The sequence below is a fragment of the Pleurodeles waltl genome, chromosome 3_1, assembly GCF_031143425.1.
Source record: "Pleurodeles waltl isolate 20211129_DDA chromosome 3_1, aPleWal1.hap1.20221129, whole genome shotgun sequence".
Taxonomy (NCBI): Eukaryota; Metazoa; Chordata; class Amphibia; order Caudata; family Salamandridae; genus Pleurodeles; species Pleurodeles waltl.
In genome coordinates, this window is record NC_090440.1 from 1,904,611,625 (window position 1) to 1,904,639,028 (window position 27,404).

At 48.4% G+C, this 27,404-nt stretch overlaps 1 protein-coding gene across 1 annotated transcript in view; it reads left to right on the forward strand.

Annotated features, from left to right (window-relative positions):
* The first annotated feature begins 8,173 nt into the window (after positions 1-8,173).
* Positions 8,174-27,404, forward strand: part of FLACC1 (flagellum associated containing coiled-coil domains 1) — a 245,081-nt gene continuing 225,850 nt past the window's right edge. Inside the window, exon 1 of the mRNA XM_069226071.1 lies at positions 8,174-8,456. Coding sequence (XP_069082172.1) covers positions 8,428-8,456 — 29 coding nt within the window. The 5' untranslated portion in view covers positions 8,174-8,427. The remainder of the gene's footprint in view (positions 8,457-27,404) is intronic.

Sequence of the window (27,404 nt, forward strand, 5' to 3'; positions counted from 1 at the left end):
CACACACGAGCAGTTTGCTATTCCTTGCAAGCTCTCGGGGAGAGCACTTCTGTTTCTTTGGGGCATGTATTCCATCCTCATACCAGTTGTTGCGTCCTCCCCAGCCCAGTAGCATAAATAATAATACAATACACACTGAGCGTGGCCATGCTGAGAACATCCACCAACCAGGAGGATAATAATTTGTGGGCTCACTATTCTGTCAGAGTCACCAGATCCTCGGGGTCTGGGCACGTTCCCAACACGTCCACCACTGAACAGCTCCAAGACTCTTATAGATAAATCACAGAGGCTAAGAGAGTTCAAGAGGGGTAGAGGGGATTAGGAAGGGAACAGCTGGGAAGGAGACCTGTAGTAAGAAAAAGGTTAAAACACACAATATGAAAATTACATCTCATGAAATCAATACTAGACTATGACTCTAAGCCTAGTCATTCTGAAAACATGAACAACCTAAGAATTAGGCTTAAAATAACTAAGTTTCAAGATGGCCAGATACCTGTAAGGGAATCAAGATGGATTAAATGAAACTTTCAAATTCAAGTACTTTCCTTTACATGAGAATCAGGAAAAAACATTCTGAATAAGTTCTAAACCAGTCATATGAATTCTTTTTTGAGAATGCATACTAGGAATATACAATATTGCAAAAACAACAAGTGATGGACGGAATGCTGAACATTGTCAAACACTCACCCCCAGTCATAGATCTGGGTTTAATCCATGTTCTTTTGCTCACCATGCCACCCCAGTTTGGACCCAGCCATATGCAAATCAGTCTTGACCCTGTTCCTCCTGGGAACAGTCCAGACCGAACTGCCAAGCCAGGTCCTCACTGGACCGGAAACAAGCATCCTGGGACCGGTTTCGGGGTTTCACCCCTCATCAGCCAGGCTAGCTTGAATCCAGTGGCATGGGAAGCACGGGACCCACGTCTGGGCATACCCTTCCCACTTAGGGCGACAAAGCAAAAACAACAAGTGATGGACGGAATGCTGAACATTGTCAAACACTCACCCCCAGTCATAGATCTGGGTTTAATCCATCGTTCTTTTGCTCACCATGCCACCCCAGTTTGGACCCAGCCATATGCAAATCAGTCTTGACCCTGTTCCTCCTGGGAACAGTCCAGACCGAACTGCCAAGCCAGGTCCTCACTGGACCGGAAACAAGCATCCTGGGACCGGTTTCGGGGTTTCACCCCTCATCAGCCAGGCTAGCTTGAATCCAGTGGCATGGGAAGCACGGGACCCACGTCTGGGCATACCCTTCCCACTTAGGGCGACAAAGCAAAAACAACAAGTGATGGACGGAATGCTGAACATTGTCAAACACTCACCCCCAGTCATAGATCTGGGTTTAATCCATCGTTCTTTTGCTCACCATGCCACCCCAGTTTGGACCCAGCCATATGCAAATCAGTCTTGACCCTGTTCCTCCTGGGAACAGTCCAGACCGAACTGCCAAGCCAGGTCCTCACTGGACCGGAAACAAGCATCCTGGGACCGGTTTCGGGGTTTCACCCCTCATCAGCCAGGCTAGCTTGAATCCAGTGGCATGGGAAGCACGGGACCCACGTCTGGGCATACCCTTCCCACTTAGGGCGACAAAGCAAAAACACCAAGTGATGGACGGAATGCTGAACATTGTCAAACACTCACCCCCAGTCATAGATCTGGGTTTAATCCATCGTTCTTTTGCTCACCATGCCACCCCAGTTTGGACCCAGCCATATGCAAATCAGTCTTGACCCTGTTCCTCCTGGGAACAGTCCAGACCGAACTGCCAAGCCAGGTCCTCACTGGACCGGAAACAAGCATCCTGGGACCGGTTTCGGGGTTTCACCCCTCATCAGCCAGGCTAGCTTGAATCCAGTGGCATGGGAAGCACGGGACCCACGTCTGGGCATACCCTTCCCACTTAGGGCGACAAAGCAAAAACAACAAGTGATGGACGGAATGCTGAACATTGTCAAACACTCACCCCCAGTCATAGATCTGGGTTTAATCCATCGTTCTTTTGCTCACCATGCCACCCCAGTTTGGACCCAGCCATATGCAAATCAGTCTTGACCCTGTTCCTCCTGGGAACAGTCCAGACCGAACTGCCAAGCCAGGTCCTCACTGGACCGGAAACAAGCATCCTGGGACCGGTTTCGGGGTTTCACCCCTCATCAGCCAGGCTAGCTTGAATCCAGTGGCATGGGAAGCACGGGACCCACGTCTGGGCATACCCTTCCCACTTAGGGCGACAAAGCAAAAACAACAAGTGATGGACGGAATGCTGAACATTGTCAAACACTCACCCCCAGTCATAGATCTGGGTTTAATCCATCGTTCTTTTGCTCACCATGCCACCCCAGTTTGGACCCAGCCATATGCAAATCAGTCTTGACCCTGTTCCTCCTGGGAACAGTCCAGACCGAACTGCCAAGCCAGGTCCTCACTGGACCGGAAACAAGCATCCTGGGACCGGTTTCGGGGTTTCACCCCTCATCAGCCAGGCTAGCTTGAATCCAGTGGCATGGGAAGCACGGGACCCACGTCTGGGCATACCCTTCCCACTTAGGGCGACAAAGCAAAAACAACAAGTGATGGACGGAATGCTGAACATTGTCAAACACTCACCCCCAGTCATAGATCTGGGTTTAATCCATCGTTCTTTTGCTCACCATGCCACCCCAGTTTGGACCCAGCCATATGCAAATCAGTCTTGACCCTGTTCCTCCTGGGAACAGTCCAGACCGAACTGCCAAGCCAGGTCCTCACTGGACCGGAAACAAGCATCCTGGGACCGGTTTCGGGGTTTCACCCCTCATCAGCCAGGCTAGCTTGAATCCAGTGGCATGGGAAGCACGGGACCCACGTCTGGGCATACCCTTCCCACTTAGGGCGACAAAGCAAAAACACCAAGTGATGGACGGAATGCTGAACATTGTCAAACACTCACCCCCAGTCATAGATCTGGGTTTAATCCATCGTTCTTTTGCTCACCATGCCACCCCAGTTTGGACCCAGCCATATGCAAATCAGTCTTGACCCTGTTCCTCCTGGGAACAGTCCAGACCGAACTGCCAAGCCAGGTCCTCACTGGACCGGAAACAAGCATCCTGGGACCGGTTTCGGGGTTTCACCCCTCATCAGCCAGGCTAGCTTGAATCCAGTGGCATGGGAAGCACGGGACCCACGTCTGGGCATACCCTTCCCACTTAGGGCGACAAAGCAAAAACAACAAGTGATGGACGGAATGCTGAACATTGTCAAACACTCACCCCCAGTCATAGATCTGGGTTTAATCCATCGTTCTTTTGCTCACCATGCCACCCCAGTTTGGACCCAGCCATATGCAAATCAGTCTTGACCCTGTTCCTCCTGGGAACAGTCCAGACCGAACTGCCAAGCCAGGTCCTCACTGGACCGGAAACAAGCATCCTGGGACCGGTTTCGGGGTTTCACCCCTCATCAGCCAGGCTAGCTTGAATCCAGTGGCATGGGAAGCACGGGACCCACGTCTGGGCATACCCTTCCCACTTAGGGCGACAAAGCAAAAACAACAAGTGATGGACGGAATGCTGAACATTGTCAAACACTCACCCCCAGTCATGGATCTGGGTTTAATCCATCGTTCTTTTGCTCACCATGCCACCCCAGTTTGGACCCAGCCATATGCAAATCAGTCTTGACCCTGTTCCTCCTGGGAACAGTCCAGACCGAACTGCCAAGCCAGGTCCTCACTGGACCGGAAACAAGCATCCTGGGACCGGTTTCGGGGTTTCACCCCTCATCAGCCAGGCTAGCTTGAATCCAGTGGCATGGGAAGCACGGGACCCACGTCTGGGCATACCCTTCCCACTTAGGGCGACAAAGCAAAAACAACAAGTGATGGACGGAATGCTGAACATTGTCAAACACTCACCCCCAGTCATAGATCTGGGTTTAATCCATCGTTCTTTTGCTCACCATGCCACCCCAGTTTGGACCCAGCCATATGCAAATCAGTCTTGACCCTGTTCCTCCTGGGAACAGTCCAGACCGAACTGCCAAGCCAGGTCCTCACTGGACCGGAAACAAGCATCCTGGGACCGGTTTCTGGGTTTCACCCCTCATCAGCCAGGCTAGCTTGAATCCAGTGGCATGGGAAGCACGGGACCCACGTCTGGGCATACCCTTCCCACTTAGGGCGACAAAGCAAAAACAACAAGTGATGGACGGAATGCTGAACATTGTCAAACACTCACCCCCAGTCATGGATCTGGGTTTAATCCATCGTTCTTTTGCTCACCATGCCACCCCAGTTTGGACCCAGCCATATGCAAATCAGTCTTGACCCTGTTCCTCCTGGGAACAGTCCAGACCGAACTGCCAAGCCAGGTCCTCTCTGGACCGGAAACAAGCATCCTGGGACCGGTTTCGGGGTTTCACCCCTCATCAGCCAGGCTAGCTTGAATCCAGTGGCATGGGAAGCACGGGACCCACGTCTGGGCATACCCTTCCCACTTAGGGCGACAAAGCAAAAACAACAAGTGATGGACGGAATGCTGAACATTGTCAAACACTCACCCCCAGTCATAGATCTGGGTTTAATCCATCGTTCTTTTGCTCACCATGCCACCCCAGTTTGGACCCAGCCATATGCAAATCAGTCTTGACCCTGTTCCTCCTGGGAACAGTCCAGACCGAACTGCCAAGCCAGGTCCTCACTGGACCGGAAACAAGCATCCTGGGACCGGTTTCGGGGTTTCACCCCTCATCAGCCAGGCTAGCTTGAATCCAGTGGCATGGGAAGCACGGGACCCACGTCTGGGCATACCCTTCCCACTTAGGGCGACAAAGCAAAAACAACAAGTGATGGACGGAATGCTGAACATTGTCAAACACTCACCCCCAGTCATAGATCTGGGTTTAATCCATCGTTCTTTTGCTCACCATGCCACCCCAGTTTGGACCCAGCCATATGCAAATCAGTCTTGACCCTGTTCCTCCTGGGAACAGTCCAGACCGAACTGCCAAGCCAGGTCCTCACTGGACCGGAAACAAGCATCCTGGGACCGGTTTCGGGGTATACAATATTGCATCTAGAAACTCTGGTCTTCTGTGTTCTCTTGAAATGTTTCAACACGAATTGCGCACATTGCAGATTTTCATATATATAGTAAACACCGTAAAAAGATTGTGCACCATGAATAACACAATATGGATTCAGGAAACAAATCACACAACTTGTCAACTTGAATATTACCTAATAAATGTCTTAGAATAAATGACATACAATAAACAACATGAATTAAGCTCGAAGAGAGAATCGTGCGTCTTGCCGATTCGAGTGCCACCATGTAAAATGTCAAGAAATGGTAGCACGCAATGAATATCAAGGTTAAATCACCATTAAACGAATCGCACGTCTTGCAGATTCGTAAACCACGATGTAAATGCCAAAAAATAACAGCGCGCAATGAATAACCAGATTAAAGCACCATGAAACGAATCGCGCGTCTTTTGCCGATTCTTAAGCCACCATGTAAATGTCAAGAAATGGTAGCGCGCAATGAATAACAAAGTCAAATCATCATGAAACAAATCGTGCGTCTTGCCGATTCGCAAGCCACCATACAAATGTCAAGAAGTGGTAGCGTGCAATGAATAACAAGATCAAAGCAGCATGAAACGAATCGCGCATCTTGCCGATTCGCAAGCCACCATGCAAATGTCAAGAAATGGTAGCGCGCAAAGTAATCTGTTAATCATTAAAGAATTAGGCCAAGAATATGAAAGTTCTCGATAACGGCGTCGGGAGGTCAGCCCAACCACCGTCTTACCGCCCAGAACAAGGATCACCAATGAAGAATGAAGTGCAGAGGCCTGGAAGATCAAATAGGCCACCGGGACAGGAACTCAGGAAGTAGCTGCTGCTCTGCACCGGGACCTCTGAATAGTGAGCACTTGGAGCTGGGCTGGCTCCCTTTTATAGAGTCTTGGCCCAGCCCACAACCACACCCAGGCATACTGCAGTGACAGTCTCTGGAAGGCCCTGGAAAGGGACCACACTCTAACACACTCTGAAAGCCTGCAGCAATACATTGCAAATGAACAGTATTTGTCAACACATAAAAAATAAGTCTTCAGGATTAAACTCTGCAATGGAAAAGGTTAAACAACAAATCAGCACAATGCATAAATTACATTGTTTTGAGAGTGCTGGGTTTTTGCATTCTAGTCGCCAAAAGAGCGCGCACTGCCCTGGTGTTGACAAACTCACAGTATCCCCATACCCATTAGGACCACATCCTGACACCTCCCCTATTTCCTTCATCAGTCTGTCCCTAAGTATGGGGTCCTGGTATGCACAGTTCTAAGACTCTAAGACACTACAGTAACCACGGACACACCAGCAGCCCACCCCTGAACCTCGTGCGCCGGCAAACCCCCGTCTTTTTTTTTTTAACTGTCTTACAAAAAGGTTTTAATGCCGTTGCATAGGTTTGTCTGTGTTTTTTATTATTTCAAACAAGCCTTCTCCCTACTTGTATCCCTCTTTGTCTACTGCTATCGTACTGTGCATTTCGTTTTATTTTTTCTGATGCATATTTATTTATTCATTTAAAGGGGTCCTCTCCTGTGGCCCCTGAAGTAAAGTCCCAGGCTGCTCTCTGTGCCTAGAGAGACAACACCCAATAAACAAACGCATACATCGCCTCAAGAACGAGCTGGCGCCCTGCGTGCTCTTTCTTTATTATTAAGTAACAGAGCCCGGTGTTTAAGTTTACACACTAATGAAGGCTGAGAGGAAAGAGTAGACGAGACTGTTAAGAGTAAACAAGTGTACAATATACGTAGAGCTTGGGCAGGGAATGGAAGATAATGTGGGCCTTTTAAACCTTGAAGTTTTTCCCTGGGATTTCACACTGGCTTGTGAACATTCGCCCATCGGGAGAGAATGTGGCGCAACAAATGGTGCTGCCGACTTTGGAGCGGGGAACCAGGCTCTAGTCTCGGCAGTGGCTCGTCATCCTATGACTCGGGGCAATCCCCCATGTCTACAAAAAAGAATGTGTCCTTGTGTAATGTAACTGGCGCTCATGTAAGGCATTCCAATACTTTCGGATGGATACGTGCTATGCAAAACTGCAAAAAAACTCAAAACAACTAAACAAACTCCCAAAAATTGGAGATTGAAAGAGGGGTAGTTCTGTTCGCTGTGCAGTCGTGCTTAAGTATAGACGGGAACGCTTCAAGACACGCCAGTGCATTGGAAGAGTGCTAGGGTCGGGGTAGGCGGAGTCACATCTATGGTTTATGTCTCCATGGGGCTTCATGGGCAGCGGAAAAGGTAGTCTTGTGACTGACATCTCTAGGGAGTTTCTTTTGCTGGCGCACAGTCAGGCACTTGTCAGGATGGTGTTTCGATGGGGTTTAATGGGCTGGGGGAAGAACCAGTCACGGCTTGATGCTGAAGGGCTTTGTGGAGTTAAGTATCCTGTCCCACATAAGGTGCTACAATACCTCTCCAAGCGTACTAAGTGCTTTATCAACGTTGCAATACAAATGAACGTTAACTATTTGTCACTCTCAATTTCAAGATCGGAGCATTTTCAATATAATTTACAACAATGTCGTTGTTACTAGTTTATCTTTTACAGCTAACAACTATTGATAAAGCTAACAGCACTGGCGTATTTTAGGAGTAGTATCAGCTGTATTATATATCTGGCTGCAACAACAGAAAGAGTCAGCAAAATAGTTGCGCAGCACTATAGTAAGCACACATTTTTAACTTATCTGTTTACGCCACGCCCTTAATTACTTTGATCCATGCCCCATTTGAAAGACACCCGTTTTTTCCATCTCACCTAAAGTGTTCTTTATAAAATGTGTAAACCGAAGGCTACATCTTCAAGTCCTCCCAAGGCGTCTCAGTTTTCACCCTTCTGAAATGACATAATATGTATCTTTTTTAGAATACAAGTAATACACGAAGAAACTTGAAAGTGCATTTCGAGGGGCGAGCAATCCAATAGTCAGTGTTATCAAATTCTCTGTGTAGGCGACTATGCTAGTGCACTGCTCCTTTAAGGTTTAGAATGACTGGTCAGCCAATAGCATGGTGCAAAGCAGTGTCCATGGTGACGAGGGGAAGCCGATCTACTTCACCCAGAGCTGTGGTTTTCCCACTTCCTGCTCTGCAGACAGAGCACGCAAAAGACGCGCTCCCTGAAGTGAGGAGTCCTCTGCAGCATCCCTCATTGAAATCCTGCAGGAGGGCCCCTGAACTTGTCCAGACCCTCGTCCCTGCAGTGGCCAATGCCGCTCGCTCGCCTTGAAGACCCCGCAGCTGAACCCAAACTTCTCCCCGCAAGTGGAGGCTCCCCGACCTGTCCCAACCCCTCACTCCGCGGTGACCGGCAGATCTAAGCTTCTCATATCATATCTAATGGACCCCGCAGACCGAAAATCGCTGCAGTGAGTAATGGACTACAGGCGATTACCAATAGTCTGATTTTTATTATAAACAAATTAGCTTTAGTAGTTTAACTGTTGTTACTTAACGCAGCACCTGGCGACCGACGCTTGTGATGTTATCGAAAACGCGCCTTGTGTCCCTGACCCATTTTTATGTAAAATAAGAAAGCTCCGACTCTTCAAAAAGAAGTGCGAATTTGAGTAAGGGGGCGTGATACCTTGACTTAAAAATGCGAGGAGGGTAAAAGAAACATAAAAGAGAGCACGTTACACAATAAACGTTAAAGGGACTTCACACTCTAAATAAAGATAACCTCGTCGTTGTTTCCTGACCCCGTTTTTATATCTCGCTTGACAGCTCAGATGTTGCATGACCTTACGTGATCAACCTAAACAAGCATTGGTAAAGCAATCTTTTAATGTGATCAACATAAAAAATGCTTTCAGGAGTACTACAGAGGCAGGCTTTGGCTCAGAACATATGTTAGTAGTCAGGCATACACGTTTTAACCTCTTAGCTGCCCCCCCCCCCCCCCCCCCCCCCAGTGGTGAGCCCTTTTTTGGCTATTTGGGGTAGTTCGCGCTTAGGCCTTCATAACGTTTTGTCCACATAAGCTATCCACGCCAAATTTGCGTCCTTTTTTCCCCAACATCCTAGGGATTCTAAAGGTACCCAGAGTTTCTGGGTTCCCCTGGAGGAGACCAAGAAATTAGCCAAAATACACCTAAAATTTTGTTTTTTTCAAAAGAATTGGAAAAAAGGGCTGCTGAATAAGGCTTGTGGTTTTTACCCTGAAAATGGCATCAACAAAGGGTTTGCAGTGCTAAAATCACCATCTTCCGAGCTTTCAGGAACAGGCAGAGTTGAATCAGAAAACCCCATTTTTCAACACAATTTTGACATTTTACTGGGACATACTTCATTTTTACTATTTTTGGTGCTTTCTTCCTCCTTCCAGTTAGTGACAGGAATGGGTGTGAAACCAACACCGGATCCCGGAAAGCTACGTAATTCTGAAAAGTAGACAAAATTCTGAATTCAAGGGGTCATTTGTGTAGATCCTACAAGGTTTTCCTACAGAATATAACAGCTGAAAAAAAAAAGATTGAAATTAAGCTGAAAAAAACAGCAATTTTTCTCAGAGTTTTACTCTGTAACTTTTTCCTGCAATGTCAGATTTTTTAAAGCAATATACTGTTTCGTGTGCTGGACTCTTCTGGTTGCAGGGATATATAGGGCTTGTAGGTTCATCAAGATCCCTAGGTACCCAGAGCCAATAAATGAGCTGCACCTTGCAATTGGTTTTCATTCTATACCGGGTATACAGCAATTCATTTGCTGAAATATAAAGAGTGAAAAATAGGTAGCAAGAATACCTTTATATTTCCAAAATGGGCATAAGATAAGGTATTGAGCAGCAGTGTTTATTTGCCCATTTCTGAATTCTGGGGTGCCCATACTAGCATGTGAATTACAGGCCATTTCTCAAATAGACGTCTTTTTTACACACTGTCTTACATTTGGAAGGAAAAAATGTAGAGAAAGACAAGGGGCAATAACACTTGTGCTATTCTGTGTACCCCCAAATCTCCAGATAAAAATGGTACCTCACTTGCGTGGGTAGGCCTAATGCTCGCGACAGGAAAGGCAATATGGACACATCACATTTTTACATTGAAATCTGATGTGTTTTTTGCAAAGTGCCTAGCTGTGGATTTTGGCCTCTAGCTCAGCCGGCACCTAGGGAAACCTACCAAACCTGCACATTTTTGAAAACTGGACGCCTAGGGGAATCCAGGATGGGCTGACTTGTGGGGCTCTGATCAGGTTCTGTTACCCAGAATCCTTTGCAAACCTCAAAATGTGGCCAAAAAAACACTTTTTCCTCACATTTCGGTGACAGAAAGTTCTGGAATCTGAGAGGAGCCACAAATTTCCTTTCACCCAGCGTTCCCCCAAGTCTCCCGATAAAAATTATACCTCACTTGTGGGGGTAGGCCTAGTGCCCGTGACAGGAAATGCCCCAAAACACAACGTGGACATATCACATTTTCACAAAGAAAACATAGCTGTTTTTTGCAAAGTGCTTAGCTGTGGATTTTGGCCTCCAGCTCAACTGGCACCTAGGGAAACCTAGCAAACCTGCACAGTTTTGAAAACTAGACACCTAGGGGAATCCAAGATGGGGTGGCTTGTGGGGCTCTGATCAGGTTCTGTTACCCAGAATCCTTTGCAAACCTCAGAATGTGGCCAAAAAAACACCTTTTCCTCACATTTCGGTGACAGAATGTTCTGGAATCTGAGAGGAGCCACACATTTCCTTCCACCCAGGGTTCTCCCAAGTCTCCCGATAAAAATGATACCTCACTTGTGGGGGTAGGCCTAATGCCTGCGACAGGAAATGCCCCAAAACACAACGTGGACATATCACATTTTCACAAAGAAAACATAGCTGTTTTTTACGAAGTGACTAGCTGTGGATTTTAGCCTCTAGCTCAGCTGGCACCTAGGGAAACCTAGCAAACCTGCAAAGTTTTGAAAACTAGACGCCTAGGGGAATCCAAGATGGGGTGACTTGTGGGGCTCTGATCAGGCTCTGTTACCCAGAATCCTTTGCAAAGCTCAGAATGTGGCCAAAAAACACTTTTTCCTCACATTTCGGTGACAGAAAGTTCTGGAATCTGAGAGGAGCCACAAATTTCTTTCCACCAAGTGTTCCCCCAAGTCTCCCGATAAAAATGGTATCTCACTTGTGTGGGTAGGCCTAGTGCCCGCGACAGGAATAGATTACACAACGGTCAATGTTGGTACTTTCATGAGGCAGCTGTTGACCCTGGGGTGATCCATTCCTTACGCAGGCACAAGGTGTAGGCACTCAAGTGGGCTAATGTTTTTATCAGGACAGGTGAGGAATCACCGGGTGGTAGGAATTTTGTGGATCGCAGCATATTCCTGTAGTTTGTGTGACAGAAATGCAAGAAAAATAGAGTTTCTATTCAACATTTCAGGTTTGCAGGGTATTCTGGGTAAGAAAACTTTGGGGAATCCACACAAGTCACACCTCTGTCGACTCCCCCAGATGTCTAGTTTCCAGAAATGTTTGGGTTTAGTATGTTTCCCTATATAGCCGCCGAACCCAGGACCAAAAACACAGGTGCCTGCCTTACAAAACCAGTTTGTTTTGTGATAGATAATTTTGATGTCTCCACAATACAATTTGGGCAGTGGAATTCGGGGCTGAACTTAATTGGGGAGCTCCCAAGAGAGCACCCTCTGGGTTGGGCTAACCCACTATTGCCCTGTTGTACAGACTGTGCTTGAGAAGGAACAGGACTGCCCTCATCACCTCCCTCATAATTTACTGGAAGGAGTTATCCAATGGGACTCCTCCAACTGAAAAATCACTCCCAGAGTCTGCGCCATTGTCCTATCCCTCAGATGCTGTCTCAGTATCTGCTGTCTCAGTCTCTGATCCTATGTCAGAGCTGTCCTCTATAACCAGAGTGACGTCAGCAGCAGTCATCCATCAAGATGCCATCTCTGCTATTGGCTAAACTGTTGCTCTAAAACACTAACCTACATAGACAGTCACAAAATTGCTGGTGTGTGTGTGTGATACGTGCAACACTAGAGGCCACCTTACCTGCGCTTCTTCCCTCAATCAGCACGTTCTTTCAAGACACTTAAACACCTTGTCACATACTATTCGTCACAGTCTTTAGCACCTCCTGCGCCCAGTCCAACAATCATTATTGGTGCTCCCACTCCTATGTCCTCCTCCTCGGATTCCCTCATTACCACCCAGCAAACGTGCTCTTCATCTCTCCATAGCCACCCCCCAGCCCGCACATACATTTCATTTGTATTATAGTGCAGGTAGTGGCTGACTTTACTAATGTACTCAGCTATTTACATAAAATACAGATCTGCTCTTTGCAGTAGTCATATAAACCTTCTACGCTTCTTTATGGCACTAAAACTGCCACTAGACAAAAGACTGATCCTTTTGTAGCAGAAACATAATCACAAGACTTACTTGACTTCTTTATTGCTGCCTAAAAGCTATAGTTGAAATGCGTCAGTTGAAGTATGTGCACTGCATTGAAGACGCAAGCTGCAACTGCAAGACAACTGGTGGCATATATATATATATGTGTGTATATATATATATATATATATGACACTTAAATTCGGCAATTCCCTCGCCGCTCCTGACCGCCAATGGTGCCTGGATTTGACGCGCGCCACCGTGTCTAACATGAAGACGATACCTTATACATCAATAAGGCAACCGGCACTCCGTGAATGTGCAAATTAGGTTTAATTCACCCAAAACAGGAACACGTTTCGGCGTCTCCGCCTTTCTCAACCTGTGGGGCCACCATTTTGGCCCCCTTTATATATCATGTGTGACATATTACAAGTGATTCACTTAAAGCAACATGGTAAAGATAAAGTATAATCAAAATAATGTGCAAAACAAAGCCTTTGGGAAGAGTGTATGTATAAAAACCCTAAATAATAATTCACATTGATACCAACATTTTTTACAAACATTTTTCCTCTGTTTGAAACCCACTCTCAAGATGAAAAATAATTGTGAATGTTGTTGTCGGCAATGTAAAATGAAGAGTGATCATTGATCTACAAGGAAAAGAAATTGTAAAATTAGTTTGCATAGAATATCTTCAGACCTGTTCGTGACTCAATATGAGAACGACATATCAATGAATATGACCATACCCTCTGGCCCATTTAAACGTTGTGATGTCATTTGGCTGTTGTACACTTATTTTCACATAGGTGGAAAAAGTATATATTTTTCCACGTGGGTGAAAAAAATATATATTGGGAGGGATAAATATACTAAAAGGGAGAAATGTGTTTACTTCGTCAGTGTGAGATATGTATTAACCTAAATGTATATATAATTCTTCGCTGGAATTCAACCCCACTGGTTCTTTTGAATCTAATGTCAGTATGTATCTAGACTCTAACTTTCTCAAATTTTTCTCCCTGTCTCCTCCACGAACATAGTTTCTTATCCCATCAATTACACTATATCTGATATCTTCTATTCTTCCACCATGGAACTCATGTACATGTCTAGCAACTGGATAAGAATCATCTTTATTGGCTATAGCCCTAAAGTGTTGAAGTATTCTTTTGTGTACTTGTAATTTGGTGCTGCCAACATATATCCTGGGACAGCTGCATTTTAAAATATAAATGACGTATTCACTCTTGCAGTCAAATCTGCCTTTTATGGAATGTATGGTTCTGTCTCCTTGCCTAATGGTTTTGATATTTTCACCATTTTTGCATGCTTTGCATTTAGCACATTTGAAAAATCCATTTTGCGATTTGAGCCAACTTCTTTGAGAAATGTTACCTTGCCGCACGTCACTCTTCACTAGTAAATTTCTCATAGATGTCCCTTTTCTATATGTTATCATAGGCCTCTTTTTCAGACTTGTGCCTATAACAGGATCACTTTTTAACATGTGCCAATGTTTCTGTAACATCTTTCTTATGGATTCATGTGCAGTATTAAAAGTGGTTATGTATCTCACGTTGACAGTGTCCTTATGGATATCGCTTTTCTTATTCACATGGTTACTCCTTTGTTCTGAAGTGAATAGCAACTGGTCCCTGGAACGGGATTTGACTCTAGCGACACTTTGTTGTAATGTCTCGCTGGAGTATCCTCTCTGTTTTAATCCCTCAATCATGTTTTCTTGCACATTTAAATAATCATTCTCTTTGCTACAAATCCTCTTGGCTCTCAAGAACTCTCCAAAAGGAATGTTATTTTTCAAAGGCTGGGGATGATAACTATTAGCATGTAGAATGCTATTCCCTGCTGTGACTTTCCTAAACAATGTTGTCAATGCATACCTTGATATCGAGAAATTCAATCTCTTGCTTGTCTATTTTGCCAGTAAATCTCAAGTTGCAATCATTTGTGTTTATTTCTTTGATTAAATTATTAGCGGTACCATGGTCACCTTTCCAAATTACAAAAATATCATCAATGTATCTGAGCCACAAGATGATTTTTATCACTCCATTTATCTAACTGGAAGTTACTTAATATCTGTTCTTCCCACCAACCCATAAATAGGTTTGCGTAGCTTGGAGCAAAGCAGGTTCCCATCGCTGTACTGCATACCTGCTCGAATATCTCGTTATTAAAGAAAAACATATTATGTTGTAAACACCATCGTATCATCTGGCTCAGCATTTTACTGTGATGGTAAAAATTGATGGATCTCGTTTTTAAAAAATGCTCTACCGCCCGAATACCCAATTCGTTTGGGATACTTGTGTACAAAGCTGTTACATCAAGTGTCATCAAGAGAAATTCACTTTCCCAGCCTACATCAAAAATCCTTCTTAAGAAATCACCACTGTCTTGCAAATACGAAGATACATTTCTGACTAGTGGTTGTAGAAACGTGTCTATATATTGTGATACAAATTCAAACAGACTCCCTTTTATGGACACTATAGGTCTCCCAGGGGGTTTGAGTACATCCTTGTTTATCTTTGGTATCACTGGTAACACTGGTAATTTGGGGAAATCTACTTTTAGAAAGCTATACTCTTGTTGACTAATGAGACCTCTGTTGCGCCATTGTATCAATTCTAAATCAAATTGTCTTTTGATATTCTCAACATGATCTGAATCAATTCTTTTATAACATTTTATGTCATTTAACTGTTTGTACGCCTCTTCCATGTACTGCTTTGTCGACCAAATTACAATATTTCCTCCTTTGTCAGAGCCCCTCACTATAGTTTCTGGATTCTTAGAAAGTTTATTCCATGTTTTGTAATATCCACTGTTCTTGATTTTCAATTTATTTAACGAGTGGGCTCTCAGGATTTTTAATTCTTTGATCAAAGTTTCCGAGAATTGATCAATCATATCTCCACTGGGTGATGGAACGGTTTTAGACTTGGGTTTGAGGCCTGATGCCCCTTCTTTGTCTAAACAAACACCTTCTGACTCTAGTCTCCCAATGATCTGTTCTTCATTAATTTCCTCCGTTGCACTGTCTTCCAGTTCCCATAGATCTCTCATCAACGAAACATCTTCGAGTAACAAATTGTGACTAGTAGATCTCTCTATATTGGTACTTGTCCCTTCTGTAAGATCCCCTTGTGTTGCTGTCCTTTTGCTTTTAGCTGAATGAATTTTTAACAATTTTAATTTGCGTATAAATAAAAACAAATCTATACGACTTTGCACATAATCAAAATCACTGGGTTCACAGTACGAGAGGCCTAATGATAAGTTGGCTTTGTCCTCCTCATCTAATGAAATGTCTGACAAATTCACCACCGTTTTGTCGTCCATTAGTACCGTTTGTTGCTTCGAGTCATCTTGCTTCCTTCGTCGCTGTGGGTTTCTTTTACCCCCTCGTCTTTTCTGCCTCTGCCTCTTCCTCTTGTTCGGGTTCCTCCTCTCCAAGGTCTGTGATTTGTTCTCCGATCCTTCCTTAAAAAATCAAACTCTTCTTGTAATGTAGTATGGGACCTTGTTTTTGATGATTCTTCAAAGTCTGTGTCAGAACTCTCACTCATCCCTACGTTGGATGTCCTTCTCACAGTATTTTGAATTTGGCTCACTGATTCCTTCACTTTAAATTGTCTCCAATAATCAAATTTCCTTGCAAATGTATATATTTGTCCCGTCTCGTAATCAAATGTGTCTCTATTAAATTTCTGTGATTTCTTTGAGATAATTTCTTCCTCTACTTGGGTCAATCGTTCTTCCATGGTGTTGCTCAATGACTCAACTAACTTTTTGTCAGAAAACACTTCAATTTGTTTGCTAACATTGTCAATTTTCTCTATTACTTTCTCTCTCTCTATTTGAGCGTACTTGATCAATATTCTCATCATTCCTGCAGAACTTGCTGCATTATGGGCTGCCCATTCTTTTAAAAGAAGATATATATATAGATCACTTTTATATGTGGGTCTGGTTTTCCTGGGGGCCGATTGCAGCCCTCAGGGAAACCACACATGCACTGACAAAAGTGATATATATTATATAGATCTCTATATAGATATATCTATCTACATGGATATATCTCTAGATAGATCTATATATATATGTATATATAGATCTATCTAGAGATATATCCATGTAGATAGACATATCTACCTACATGGATTGATATATCTGTATATATAAATCTCTCTCTCACTTTCTCTCTCTCTCTCTCTCTCTCTCTCTCTCTGCAACTACAAAAAAAAAAAAAATTGCCCCACAGGGGGTCGCCCTGCCTACAGGCGTCCTCCCCCTGTCAATTATGTTATTTAAAAAAAAAAAAATAGCCCCTGGGGGTGGCGCGATCGCACCCCCCCACGGGGCCCCAATATTAAAAAAAAAAAATATGGCCCGGGGGGGGGGGGGGGGGGGGCGGGCCGTTTTGCTAGGTGGGCTAACCCCCCCCCCCCCCTTCACCCCTCAGTGAAATCCATGGTGTCTAGTGGAGTTTCTTGGCCCTCAATCGCAGCTGTGCTGCGATCGAGGGCTAGGAAACGCGTTCAGGAAGGCCTCGTATGAAAGGAGAGAGTCTCCCCTTCCCTACGAGGCCTTCCCGAATGTGGGGAAGGCTGTTTGGGGCCGTTTTTCCCATCGGAGCAGGAAGCGGCCGTATGGCCGCTTCCTTCTCCGGTGGGGAAAACAACACTGTGACGTCGTCACAAAGGGGCGGGTGGGGGGTGGGGAGGAGACACGGAAGCTGTTCTGTGTCTCCCAGGGCTAAAAAAAAAAAAAAAGAGAAAATCCTCTGGTGCGACGCACCCGAGGATTTTCGAACCCCCTCTCTGGTGTCGGCCACTGGTCGTGACCCGCACCAGGTAGGTAGTGCGGGTGTCGGCCAGTGGCCGACGCCCGCATTAAAGGGGTTAATTGGCAGAACTTGTTTGATTCCACAGATAAAGTGCTTCCCAACTCCAGAGCTGTGGTTATTTTGTTTATCCAGCAGCAATATGGCTGCCCGAGCTTGAACTTTCAGGGACACACGCATGACTTTGTAATGCACTTAAAGTGTCTTCAATAACTAGATAATTTACAACTTATTTTTTCTCTGCCAGCAGTACAGATGGGTGGATGGTGTTCATGCGGAATTTACTGCAGACCCAGCACCCTCCCTTTCCATTATTAGGTCACAGCCTATCAGACAGTGCAGCTGTGTGGTATGTGAAAGCAGGGGTGGCTCCTCCGTTAGAGCGGAGGAGCAGCGTCCCTGCCAGCACCAGCAGCTGCCAAAGTTTTACAATAAAACAATAATAAACTGCATTTATTATCGTTTTATTGTAGAAGGGGGGGGGCAAGGGCTGTGACGAGCACAGAGGGGGAGTGCTCAGCACTCCCCCTCAGTATGCATGTATGTTTAGCAGGCCGGCCAAACATGCATGCGTACTAAGCTCTGTCCAACCCGTCAACGCAGTGTCAGGTTGGAAAGAGCAGGCAGACTCTCCCAGTCTGCCTTGGAGCACCCTGGCATCAATCTGAACTCTGCTGTCATACTGCCAGCAACATGACAACTGTGTTCAAATTGGCCACAGGGCAGGGCGGCGATGGAAAGTGGAGCTTGCGCGGTGGTGGTGGTGGCGGGAGCAGCGCATTCAGGTAAGTTTTTTTTCTTTCTCAATTTGTTTTTTCTTACTTTTCTTACTTTTCTTAAAATACCTCCCCTCCATCCCTCGCCCCATTCCGCGAGCCACTCCTGTGCGAAAGCCGTCTTGGGGAGTTTCAGAAAGTTGCCCTGGGAATGTATTCTGCCTGTTGCTTTCCATTGGCTTTGTAGTTTGTAACTTGGGGGGTCATTATAACCCTGGCGGACGGTGTTAAAGCGACGGTAAGACCGCCAACAGGCCGGCGGTAAAAAATATGGGAATTATGACCGTGGCGGAAACCGCCAACAAAGACAGCCACTTTAACACTCCGACCGCCACGGCGGTACAGACAAACAGCACGGTGGTCACCGCCGACAGACAGGCGGGAGACAAAGTACCACCCACAGTATAACAACCTACCAATCCGCCACCTTTTCCGTGGCGGATTCACTGTGGATAAAAACACGGCGGAAACAGCCATTTCAAAGGGAAAACGCTCACCTCTACACACTCTACGAGGAACGACGACACCATGGAGCCGGAACTCCATATTCTTCCTGCACTAGTCTTCCTGCTCCTATACGACGATCATCAACGCCGGCAGCGAAGACAACGGTGAGTACTGCACCTACGACATAGGGGAGGGGAAGGCAAAAGACAGGGGGACACACACGCAACACCCCCACCCCGACCCTCACCCACTACAACACACACACCAATGCATATCCAAACATTACAGTAACAACCCCCAACCCCCCGGAAGAATGCAAAGACAAAAGGAAATGAGTTGAACCATTGTAATATATCAAAATACAGTAAGAAAAAAAAAAAAAAAAAAAAAAAAAAATATATATATATATATATATATATATATATATATATATATATATATACACTGTATATACACATTAAACAAAATATACACCACGATTAGTAGTGCAGGTAATGCACCATTCATTGTCCGTGGACCACTGGGCCCAAAATGCATGGGCGAGGCCCACACTAGATACCTGATCAAAACGGAGAGAACACTGCTGGGGCATCAGATAGAAAAACAACAGGCACCTCAGGGGAAGGGAAGGGGGGCACCTCAGCCGGATGAGTGCACAACGCCAGATCCACGAGGGGGCTCCATGCCCATTGATGTATCCTGGGGAGTGCAAAGCCACAGTCTCTCAAGTCTCTACAGTGGGTGGGTTGCCCACTGTACCATCCTGGGGAGTGCAAGGCCACAGTCTTTCAAGTCTCTACAGTGGGTGGGTTGCCCACTGTACCATCCTGGGGAGTGCAAAGCCACAGTCTCTCAAGTATCTACAGTGGGTGGGTTGCCCACTGTACCATCCTGGGGAGTGCAAAGCCACAGTCTCTCAAGTCTATACAGTGGGTGGTCCGCCCACTGTACCATCCTGGGGAGTGCAAAGCCACAGTCTCTCAAGTCTATACAGTGGGTGGGTTGCCCACTGTACCATCCTGGGGAGTGCAAAGCCACAGTCTTTCAAGTCTATACAGTGGGTGGGTTGCCCACTGTACCATCCTGAGGAGTGCAAAGCCACAGTCTCTCAAGTCTCTACAGTGGGTGGGTTGCCCACTGTACCATCCTGGTGAGTGCAAAGCCACAGTCTCTCAAAGCTCTACAGTGGGTGGGTTGCCCACTGTACCATCCTGGGGAGTGCAAAGCCACAGTCTCTCAAGTGGATAACAGTCTCCACAGGTTCTGGAGGGGGACTGGTGCCCAGAGTGCTTCATCCTGTGAAGGACAGAGGTAGTGGATGCATGTCTCCACTGGTTCTGGAGGGGGACTGGTGCCCAGAGTGCATCACTCACCCAGTGACGGTCCCTGTTGCGTCACTGCCCCTGCCGCCTATGGGCTAGCGGGGCTTGAGTTAGCGGTCTTTGCCCTGTTCAGCGGAGCTTGCCATGGCGGTCTTTGCCCTGTTCAGCGGTGCTTGAGTTTGCAGTTCCTGACCTGTTCAGCGGTGCTTGCCATGGCGGTCTTTGCCCAGCTCAGCGGTGCTTGAGTTTGCAGTTCCTGACCTGTTCAGCGGTGCTTGCCATGTTCAGCGGTGCTTGCCATGGCGGTCTTTGCCCTGCTCAGCAGTGCTTGAGTTTGCAGTTCCTGACCTGTTCAGCGGTGCTTGCCCTGTTCAGCGGTGCTTGCAATGGCGGTCCTTCATTGCCCAGCTGGGCTGGGGCTGGCGGTCCTTCATTGCCCAGCTGGGCTGTTGCTGCCGGGGCCCTCCTGGCCAGCTGGGCTGTGTCTGGCGGTGGCCTCCTGGCCAGTGACGATCGGGCTGCCCTCCTGGGCACTGACTCTGGCGGTGGCCTCCTGGCCAGTGACGATCGGGCTGCCCTCCTGGGCACTGACTTTGGTGGTGGCCTCCTGGCCAGTGACGATTGGGTTGGCGGTGGCCTCCTGGGCAGCGGGGATGATGGCGGTCTTCTCCGCAGTGCTGCTCCTCCCAGACTTTGGCGATTTCTTCTGCCCCATCCCCACCTTGGGAGGAGTCACAGCTGAGTCGACACTCCCCCCGGGACCCTTGTGAGCGGCTTTGCTGGCTGGAGTCTTCCCCCTGTCCCGCCGGGCACTGTCCAACTTCTGGTGCTTCACAGGGGGGGGACTGGCTGTGCTGTGGCTCCGTGTCACACTGGCTGCCCTGGTGCCCGGTGCACTCCACATACCTGTAACAACAGGCTCCACTGGTCCCGGAGATTTTTTGGCTGAGGTGCTAGTACGGGACCTATGAATTGGAGGGGGGGGTGGGAAAGAGGTCAAGTTTGGTCGGGAAATGTTTCTTAGGAACACTGGGACGGGTAGCTGAAGGGGGTTTGGGAGTGGAGGAAGAGGTAGTGGTTGTAGGAGGTGTACGTTTGGTGACCTTGGGTGAAGGTGCATGCGCTGGAGGCTGTCGTGAGGTGGATGGCTGTTGGGTGGGTGTGTGCCTGCGTTTGTGTACTTTGGGAGGGGGCGTCACAGACACACTGGGAGAGGACACAGGGGACGTGAAAATGGTAGTGGGGGTGGTGAGTGCACGTGAGCGGGGTGTGCTGGTGGGTGTGCTGGTGTGGGACGTAGTGGCTGTAGTGGTAGTGCATGCAGGTGAGGGTGTAGACGAGACTGGGAGGGGGGAGGGAGACGACGAGGAGGGGGACACAGTGGAGGCAGTGGATGTTGCTGTGTCTGTATGTGTGTGATGGTTGCGTGAGTGCCTGTGGGATGTGTGGTGCTTATGTTTGCCTGAGCTTCCCTTGTGTGGTGAGGTGTGTGCATGCTGGTCTGATGGTGTGCTTGGGATAGGCTTGGGTACAGGGGATTGGGTCTGGGTGGAGGAAGTTGGAGGGGGGAGGCTAGACACAGGGACAATGGCTGCCATCAGTGCTGAGGCCAGAGTTTGCAGGGTTCGATAAAGGGCAGCCTGACCAGAATGAATGCCCTCCAGGAATGCATTTGTGTGTTGCAATTCCCTTTCTACACCCTGGATGGCATTCAAAATGGTAGACTGCCCAACAGTGAGGGACCTGAGGAGGTCAATGGCCTCCTCACTGAGGGCAGCAGAGGTGACAGGGGCAGGGGCTGAGGTGCCTGGGGCGAAGGTGATGCCCACCCTCCTGGGTGAGCGGGCACGGGGCGAAGGCTGAGGGGCTGCTGGGAGGGCGGTGCTGGTAGGGGGGGTGGCGGCTGTACCTGTAGAAGTGGGGGGCACAGATTTTGCCGCCACCACAAGGGAGCTTCCATCGGAGGACGAGTCTGTGTCGCTGGTTGCAGATCCTGTGACCGCCGTGAAGCTCCCCTCGCCCTCCGTCCCACTGGTGTATTCCGAGTCTTTGGTGTGGCCCTCCATGGCCATGTGGGATGCAGCTCCCTCGTGCTCCGGTGCCACTGTACCTCCGCCTGATGATGCTGATGCACACAAGAACAGGGAGACCACAAAAAGGGGGGGACGACAGAAGAAAGACAGGTTGAGTGCATGGCTTACCGCTACCGTTGGCGGACAATACAGACACAGCAGCCCCCTGCACTACTCCGCGCTGTTGGGCTCTACAGATGCAATTTCTGGGATATGGCCTACATGGCTATGGTCGACATCTGCACACATAGATGACACAGGGGCATATATACCTGTACTTGGCACTCTACAGAGGTGGGGTGGGGTGCCACATGGCCTGCATTACGGAGGGGCCTAGCCTACGGAACTCGCCCTGGCCTGGGGAAACCCACAGCCCTCCTCCCCCACCCAGACACCTTCACTGAGCGCAAAATCCGCTGAATGATGTTGTACTCACCCCCTTGTGTCTGCTGTGATGCCCTCAAGCGCCCATCCAACTCAGGGTAGGCCACAGCCAGGATCCGGAACATCAGGGGGGTCATGGTTCGACGGGCACCCCTCCCACATTGGGAGGCAATCCCCAGCTGAGCCTCCGCCATCTTCTTGCTCCAGCGGCGAATGTCCTCCTATCTTTTCCGGCAGTGGGTGCTCCGTCTGTGGTGGACCCCCAGGGTCCGGACGTCCTTGGCGATGGCACGCCAAATATCCTTCTTCTGGTGGGCGCTGACCTACATGACATGTACAGGGGAAGAAGAGAAGTCATTAACATCTGCACCGTCAAAGTGAGTGGCCCCCATCCCTACCATCTTTCATGCACTCAGAACTCTGCCCCCTTCCTTCTTACAACCAGCCCTCTCCACACAGGCATAGCCCATACAACATGCTCCCTGTGTACTTACCTGTTGGTCTGGAGGACCGTAGAGTAGCGTGTACTGGGGGAGGACCCGTCCACGAGCTTCTCCAACTCCTCTGCAGTGAAGGCAGGGGCCCTTTCCCCAGACGCACGAGCCATTGTCTCTTCCAGACCGATGTCACAGCAGCACTTGCAGTGTAGGTCCTCTCCTGTCGAAGATCAGGAATCGAGTGATTGAACAGCTAGAAAATGGCGGTCACGTCTGCAGCGGTGCGTAGCATAACCACCGGCGTTCATCGTCATTGGCTCCTGGTACCCATAGGGTCCAATGTTAACCAATGCAGCATTGCGCCGCGGTCTTCGACCGCCTACCGCGACGGTGTACAACGCCAGCGCAGTTACCTCACATCCCATTGTCCCACTTTAGAGGTCAGGCAGCCGCCATTTCAGGGGCCCACATGGCCTAATTACCAACTGCGTCACACAGACCTAGGCCTTGTCGCACAACACAAATACAGGCCAGATTCTGTGTATGAATGGTGTTCTGTGTAGACTGTGGGTACATACCTCTGAGTTGTTTGACTCTGTGGTCGCTGTTGTCCTTTCTAGGCACCGTCCGCTGGGACATGTGAGGAGATGGCGGAATCCTCCGGTGTACCGACCGCTGGTGGACCTGTTGACAATGGAGGAGTGACATTTGATCATCACCTACAGGTTTGACCGAGCCACAATTCAGGAACTGTGTACCCAGTTGGAGCCAGACCTGATGTCAGCAATCCGCCATCCCACAGGGATCCCCCCCTCAAGTGCAGGTGCTATCAGTGCTCCATTTCCTTGCAAGTGGGTCATTTCAAACAACAGTGGCCATGGCATCAGGGATGTCCCAACCTATGTTTTCCAATGTGTTGTCCAGAGTGTTGTCTGCCCTTCTGAAACACATGCGGAGCTACATCGTTTTCCCTCAGGTGGAGGATTTGCCTACAGTGAAAGGTGACTTCTATGCCCTTGGACATATCCCCAACATCATAGGTGCCATTGATGGGACCCATGTGGCTTTGGTACCCCCCCACAGGAGTGAACAGGTGTACAGTAACCGGAAGAGTTATCATTCTATGAATGTACAGATGGTATGTTTGGCAGACCAGTACATCTCCCAGGTAAATGCTATGTTCACTGGCTCTGTGCATGACGCCTACATCCTGCGGAATAGCAGCATCCCTTATGTGATGGGTCAACTCCAGAGGCACCGGGTGTGGCTATTAGGGGACTCTGGTTACCCCAATCTGTCATGGCTACTGACCCCAATGAGGAATCCCAGGACCAGGGCAGAGGAACGCTATAATGAGGCCCATGGGTGGACTAGGAGGGTTATCAAACGCACCTTCGGCCTCCTGAAGGCCAGGTTCAGGTGCCTCCATATGACAGGTGGTTCCCTAGTCTACTCACCAAGGAAGGTGTGCCAGATCATCGTGGCCTGCTGTATGCTTCACTATTTGGCTTTGCGACGACAGGTGCCTTTTCTGCAGGAGGATGGTCCAGATGACGGTGTTGTGGCAGCTGTGGAGCCTGTGGACAGCGATGAGGAGGAAGCAGAGGAAGAAGACATTGACAACAGGGACTCAGTTATCCAGCAATATTTCCAGTGACACACAGGTGAGAATACATTCCTGCCTACTACAAGTACTTTCACACTTCTACCTCTATCCTGTCTGTCAATTTCAACCAGTATATGGTAACTGAGTTGTACATTTTCATTACGGTTTCACAGGTGTGGTTTCCAACGTGTGTTATCTGCTTAGATTCCTCATGGACTTGAGATGTGTGGCATAGGTATGTTGACATTACATTTGAGAACTCATTTTGTCACTGTCATTGCTAATCGATTTTCAAAATCACAGACTGACTCCAGAATGTTTTGTGCTTCAAGGGTGTTTATTGCAGTGCAAATATTGGAGGGGGGTTGTAAAATGGTGAGGGGTGATGGTGAAGGAATGTCCATGGCAGAGTCCAGTCTATTAGTCTCACAGGTGCATTGCCCATATGGGCATAGGAAGTGGAGCTGGGGCAGTTCCAATATGGACAGGGTTACAAAGTGGGACAGTAGGATGACAATCAGGGTGGTCTCATTTCTTGGCGGGAGTCTTGGCATTGTGCTCTGTCTTGTTCCTGGATCTCAGGGACCATTTGCGGGTGGTTCTCCGTCTGCAGGGGGTGGGGTGCTGGTGTGGTGGTCCTGTGGCGGTGCTTCCTGTCCACTAGCGCTGGCGGAGGAGGTGGGCAGTTTATCATCCATGCTAGTGTCAGGGGCCCCTTGGAGTGCCACAGTGCCCCTCCTGGTGTTAAGTATCTCCTTCAGCACCCCTACGATGGTGCCCAGGGCGGTGCTGATGGTTCTGAGTTCCTCCCTGAACCCCAAATACTGTTCCTCCTGCACGCGCTGGGTCTCCTGAAACTTGGCCAGTACCGTTGCCATCGTCTCCTGGGAGTGGTGGTATGCTCCCATGATGGAGGAGAGGGCCTCGTGGAGAGTGGGCTCCCTAGGCCTGTCCGCCCTCTGTCGCACAGCAGCCCTCCCAATTCCCCTGTGTTCCTAGGCCTCCGTCCCCTGGACCGTGTGCCCACTACCACTGCCCCCAGGTCCCTGTTGTTGTTGGGGTGATGGGTTATCCTGGGTTCCCTGTAGTGGTGGACACACAGCTGATTGACGTGTCCTGGGTACGGAGGTATGGGCCCGCTGGGTGGGTGCTGTGCTGGTGTTACCAGAGGGTGGAAGGTCTGTGGTGGCCTGTGACTGGGTGTGGGGAACTGACTGTCCCGAGGCCCACGATGGTCTGGGCTGGTCATCTGGATCCAGTTGGACAGAGCTGCTGTCATCACTGTGGGCCTCTTCTGTGGGTGGGGTGGAGATGTCTGGACCCTCCTGTCTGGTGACGTTGGGTAGTGGTCCTGCAGGGGTGTAAAGGCATGATTATTGCATCTGTGTGTGTCATGGTGTGCAATGGGTGGGTGACCGTGTACCCCAGTGCTAGCATTCCTGTGTGGGACCTTGTGTGATGATGGTTTAGGGGGTTGTTTGGGTATGTGCAGTGGGCATGCTTTAGTGATGGGTGCCCATGCTTTGTTGCTGCATGCAGGGCTTGGTGTTGGGATGTGTGGTTTGTGATGTTGGGACATTTGTGAGGAGTTGGAGTGATAGGGGAGGGGGCAAGGGTGGGGGTCTGTGATAGCATGCAGGTAGGTTGGGGGATATGGTAGTTAAAGCTTTGACTTACCAGAGTCCATTCCTCCACTGACTCCTGTGAGGCCCTCAGGATGCAGAATAGTCAAGACCTGCTCCTCCCATGTTGTTAGTTGTGGGGGAGGAGGTGGGGGTCTGCCGTCAGTCCGCTGTACCGCAATGTTGTGTCTGGAGATCACGGAACGCACCTTCCCCCGTAGGTCGTTCCACCTCTTCCTGATGTTTTCCCTATTTCTTGGGTGCTGTCCCACTGCGTTGACCCTGTCGACTATTCTTCGCCATAGCTCCATCTTCCTAGCTATGGAGGTGTTCTGCACCTGTGATCCAAATAGCTGTGGCTCTACCCGTACGATTTCCTCCACCATGACCCTGCGCTCCTCCTCCGAGAACCTGGGGTGTCTTTGCCGTGCCATGGGGTGGTGTAGGTGATGTGTGGGGTGGTGTATGTGGTGATAAGTGTGGTGATATGTAGTGGTGTGTGGTGTTTTGTGCGTGGAAGTAGTGTGGGTGATGGTGTTGAGTGCCTGTGGCTGCTAGTTTGTGGATGGTGGTGTCTCTCTCTGGCCTTCTTTCTTATTTGTTTGTCGTAGGGGTTTGTGGGTGATGTGGGTGTGTGTTTTATATAGTATTAAGTGTGTGGGAGTGGTGTGTGTATGTTTATCAGGTGTGTGTCTTTTGAATTGTCCAATGTGGTGGTGTTTTGGAGATCTGTGTGTATTTTGAGCGCGGTGGTGTGTACCGCCAATGGAATACCGCGGTTGAAAGACCGCTGCATGGATTCGTGGGTCGTGATAGCATGGGCGTATTTCTGTTGGCGGCGGTTTTGTTTTTGCCAGTTTATCACTGACCTTTGGTGTGGCGGACTTGTGTGGGTGTCTGAATTTTGTCGGATTTCGGGATGTGGGTCATAATAGCTGTGGCGGATTTCCGCGGCCACAGCGGTGTGTTGGCGGTCTTCTGCACGGCGGTAAGCTGCTTTTACCGCCAATGTTGTAATGACCCCCTTAGTGTTTTTTTTACTTTCCATTTGCAGGCTTTATTTGCTTTAGGCTCCCAAGCTCGAGTTTGTGCCTCCCCATGCCAAATCAGTGTTTACAGTATTCTGCCACAAACTCATTTTCTGTAATAAACAGGCCTGTAAATCTTGTTCTTATCTCATCAGATGTGCTGGGCATTCAGAGAGTGAGGTCAAACACCAAGCTGTGTGTTTAAGGGAGCTTGGTGTTTATTTTGCTTTCTGCTGACTTCAAAGTGAGAACATTTACAGGAAAGAGGAATGCAGCATACTTTCTCCATGGAGCCTGCTTGTGCCCTTTTCTTAATTTTTATTTTAGACATAGCCATCTCAAAAGGTATCTCGTTCTTCAGCTGCTCAAAACATTTGCCTTTCAAT